The sequence below is a fragment of the Eurypyga helias genome, unplaced genomic scaffold (assembly GCF_000690775.1).
Source record: "Eurypyga helias isolate BGI_N326 unplaced genomic scaffold, ASM69077v1 scaffold43147, whole genome shotgun sequence".
NCBI classification, from domain to species: domain Eukaryota; kingdom Metazoa; phylum Chordata; class Aves; order Eurypygiformes; family Eurypygidae; genus Eurypyga; species Eurypyga helias.
The window spans coordinates 2,697-6,246 of NW_010261864.1; the positions used below are offsets into that span (position 1 = coordinate 2,697).

Below are 3,550 nucleotides of genomic sequence, written 5' to 3' on the forward strand. Positions count from 1 at the left end.
CAAGCGCAGAGGGTGCCCATCCCCAACCTGAGGGGCCAGGGTAAGGGTCAGGCAGGCTGTCCCATGGGATCCCCACGGTGCTAACCCCCAAGCAGCTTTACCGATGGCTCCCACTGCCATGGAGTAGCACAGCCACATCCCTGGCTAGTGAGGGATGGGATCGGATGGGATGGGAGCTGCTCAAGAAGCACTGGATGCAGGCAGCCAGGTCCTCTGCGAACGACAACAGGGTGGGCTCTCTGCTGGGATCACTGGGCACAAAGCACCCTCCATCCCAGAGCTGCCCACCTCTCAGCCCTTGACTCTGGCCAGGGAGGGGGGTCCTGATCCCTCCTTTCATAAGAGAACAAGCACCAAGGGGTTGCTAGCAGGTCAGCAGCTGCCCACAGGTCCCACAGCTCCGGGTGCTCACACACACATTTCCTCGTGCGACCCCAAGCCCGCCTCCTCACAGTGGCATTTACCTTTTTGCAGGAGAGCTCCGTGTTCAGGGGTCCTGGCGTGCTCAGCCATCCCTTGAATTTCTCCGATGACTCTTTGAGCAGGTTCTGAAAACTCTGCTCGAAGTAGGAGTGTAAATCTTTGTTCTCGCCTTGACACACCAAGTCAGTCAGGGGATGGGGGTAAGCATCTGCTGCCATATAGGAACTGCTCAGCTGCAGCAAGATGTCGTGGGAGACCTACAAGCCAAGAGGATGCAGATCTTCAGAAAGCCAGAAGGATTCTGTGTAGTCTTTGTGAGTGGTCCTAGGCAGCCAGAAAAGCTGTAACTCTGCATCCCACTGAGCAGGGATGGACACAGCCTCTCTGGACATACAACCTGCAGCTTGTGACCTGCACCACCACGAGAAGCAGCTGGGCTTCGCTCCTGGGGCTGGCTGACCAGCGGCAGCCGCCCCACTGAAGGATGGGGGCCCCTTATCTCGCCTCACACTAGCTCCACGGGACCAGCACCCTGCTGGCAGCACCCAGGGGCCAGTGCTGGGCTGGACACACCACAGCCACTCACCTGGAAGAGCTTCTTGCAGTCGGTGATCATGTGGGAGAGCCCCTGCGTCGCAGCCATGTTCTCATTGAGGTCCTTCTGGTCAGGCTTCCCCATGGTTCCTCTCTTATGTATCACCCTGGGGGAGCAGGTACTGTTGGGACAGGGTGGGCATCCCACCCGCCTCTAGCCCCCCATTGCTCTGTTTGGTGTTGCAGAGCGGAGAGACTCCCACATTGCAAAGCAGAGCAATGGGGGGCTGCGTGCCCACCATGCCTTGCCCCAATTCAGTAGCCTCCTCCCAGGATGGACAGGGAAGGGGCGGTGGGGGACAGGGGCTGCTAGTCCAACCCTTACCTCGGCGAGGTGCTTTCCTTCTTGGACACGTTGAGGTGGAAGATGGAAGGGGCCAGGCACACGGCCAGGTTCCCAGCAGTCATCTGGTTCTCCTCCGCAGAGGCAATGTCACTTAGGAAGTAGAGCAGGGTCTGCAGCACCTCCCGGTTCTCATCCGGCATGAGGATAACGGCTGGCCGCCCTGGCCGCCTTCGACACAACTGCGGGCACAGGGCAGCGCTGGTCAGTGGGTCCATCCCCACGGGCCACCACCCGTCTCCATCACCTCTGTCCAAATGAACAGAGAGATGCCTGCTCCCTGGGAGACCCCGACTTTCATCCCCAGCACAGGAGCGACTGGCCCCAGCCCAGCACTTACACTGGTAGATCTGCAGGAAGGTGTCCGTCAGCTTGCTGGTGAAGATGGGCTCCGGCAGGTCGCGGAAATACTGCTTGAGCAGGTCAGCCACGTCGTACGCCGACTGCCCGTCATAGTTGACATTGTCGGGGCTGGTTTCATTCATGTGCCGGAGCGCCTGAATCCGGGACTTCACTCCTGATTTTCGGAAAATGCCAACCTGACAGGGAAGAGGAGGTTGGTGCTCGAGTGCAGAGTGGGCACCGACCCAGCAGGCACCTGGGTGGACCCCCGTGGGACAGGAGAGGAAGCCCCTTCCCCAAAGGCCTCACTCCCCTTCAACCCAGGGTGAGGGATGGCTGAGGAAACACCAGTGGGTGTGGAGTTTCCACAGACAATCTCACCCTCCCACTTCACCAGTGTTGCAAGAGGTGAACAGAAAGCACCCTGAAAGCTAGTTTACACGGGAGTTGCGGCATCACCTGGTCCAGGCACTGGCTGCGGATGTAGCGCATTGCTTGCTGGATGCTCTGGGGCAGGGGCTGCCCCGTCCGCTGCACGTTGACAATAGGTGGCACCCCAAAAACCATCTTGTCTCTGTAGTCGGGGACTTTACTCCGCTTCATGAACTTGGGCACAGTCCTGTGGGGTGAGACAGACTGATGTCAGTGCAACGAACAGCTCCCTCAGCACCACCTCGCAGGGGGGAGCAGGACCCCAGGGCACACACAGGTAGCACGCTTCTGCCATGTTTTAAACATAACTGAGGCAGCTTTGGAGCAGGAACTGCAGCACCTTTTATTAAGCCAAAATGCTTTGATACTTGGCTACGAAGGAAAACCACTGTCCCGCTCTCTCACATTGCTGCAGTACGTTTAATGGTCCTGCAGCACTCCTGGCTGCCGATGATGCCAGGAGCCCAGGCGTCAGCCCCCAGCTCATGCTTACAAGGATTCCCACAGTCATGCAGAGCAAAGCCAGGTTTTGTTTCAGCTTTTCCCCCTCCCTCTCCACCATCTTCACACCAAATCTGCCCCAGCCTGCTGGCCCCGGGACCGGGAGGCAGCACTTGGCACAGCACAGAGCTGCAGCCTGCACCCACCATGTGGGCACCATCCCAGGCCCCCTCCCCACCAGCTCACCACGTCCAGGCTTGCTTGTGGGGCACAGAGTACTTCTCCATGATGGCTGTGAGACGGAGCAAGGAGCACTTCTGGAGCAGGTTGAGCTGGGCAGAGGACTGGCGGTTGATTTCCAGGGAGGCTGAGTTCAGGCTAGGCCGGTGTGAGTTCTGGAAACTGTGCCAACGCAGCTTTCTGTGGGGAAAGAAAGAGCTGGAGACCCAGGGAAGAGCCTTTCCTTCCCTGTATCACCTGTGATTTGGGGGAAGGTGCTGGCACAGCTGCATCCGAGCTGAGCCCAGTGATCCCAATGCCACAAGTGATGCTTCCTTGCTCTGGGCACTCATAAACCCACTGCCAGAGGGTGCCAGGGAAAGCGTAAGAGATCCTTTCCCTTGCCTCAGAGGACTGCTCCTTCCCCAGGTCCCCCTGACACAACCAGCATCCCCCCCACTTGCACTTCAAGCTCACTGCACCTGCCCCAGCACCCCAGGGCTGGGCTACAGCCCTGCCAGGAGACCTGGGGAGAGCTCAGACGCTCAGGGTGACACATGCCTGCAGGACCACCACACAGCGCAATGCCACGGCAAAGGAGACATCACCAACACCTGCTTTCTCAAGAACAAAAGACACCCCATTGAGGTAGTGCTCTCTTGGGATCCTGCTAAAACTGTTCCCAAGCCCGTGATGGTCCAGTGCAGATCCTGCCCAGATGCTCCAGTGCATTCCCAGAAGGCCAACCGTATCCTG

At 58.8% G+C, this 3,550-nt stretch overlaps 1 protein-coding gene across 1 annotated transcript in view; it reads right to left on the reverse strand.

The window, feature by feature from the left end:
• The window catches only part of STARD8 (StAR-related lipid transfer (START) domain containing 8), a gene marked incomplete at its 5' end in the record, with an annotated part of 4,288 nt that extends 1,275 nt beyond the window's left edge, over positions 1-3,013 (reverse strand). Inside the window, 8 exon segments of the mRNA XM_010155518.1 lie at positions 2-27; positions 465-680; positions 1,010-1,124; positions 1,343-1,522; positions 1,524-1,542; positions 1,701-1,899; positions 2,162-2,321; positions 2,822-3,013. Coding sequence (XP_010153820.1) covers positions 2-27; positions 465-680; positions 1,010-1,124; positions 1,343-1,522; positions 1,524-1,542; positions 1,701-1,899; positions 2,162-2,321; positions 2,822-3,013 — 1,107 coding nt within the window.
• Between the last annotated feature and the right edge of the window lie 537 nt (positions 3,014-3,550).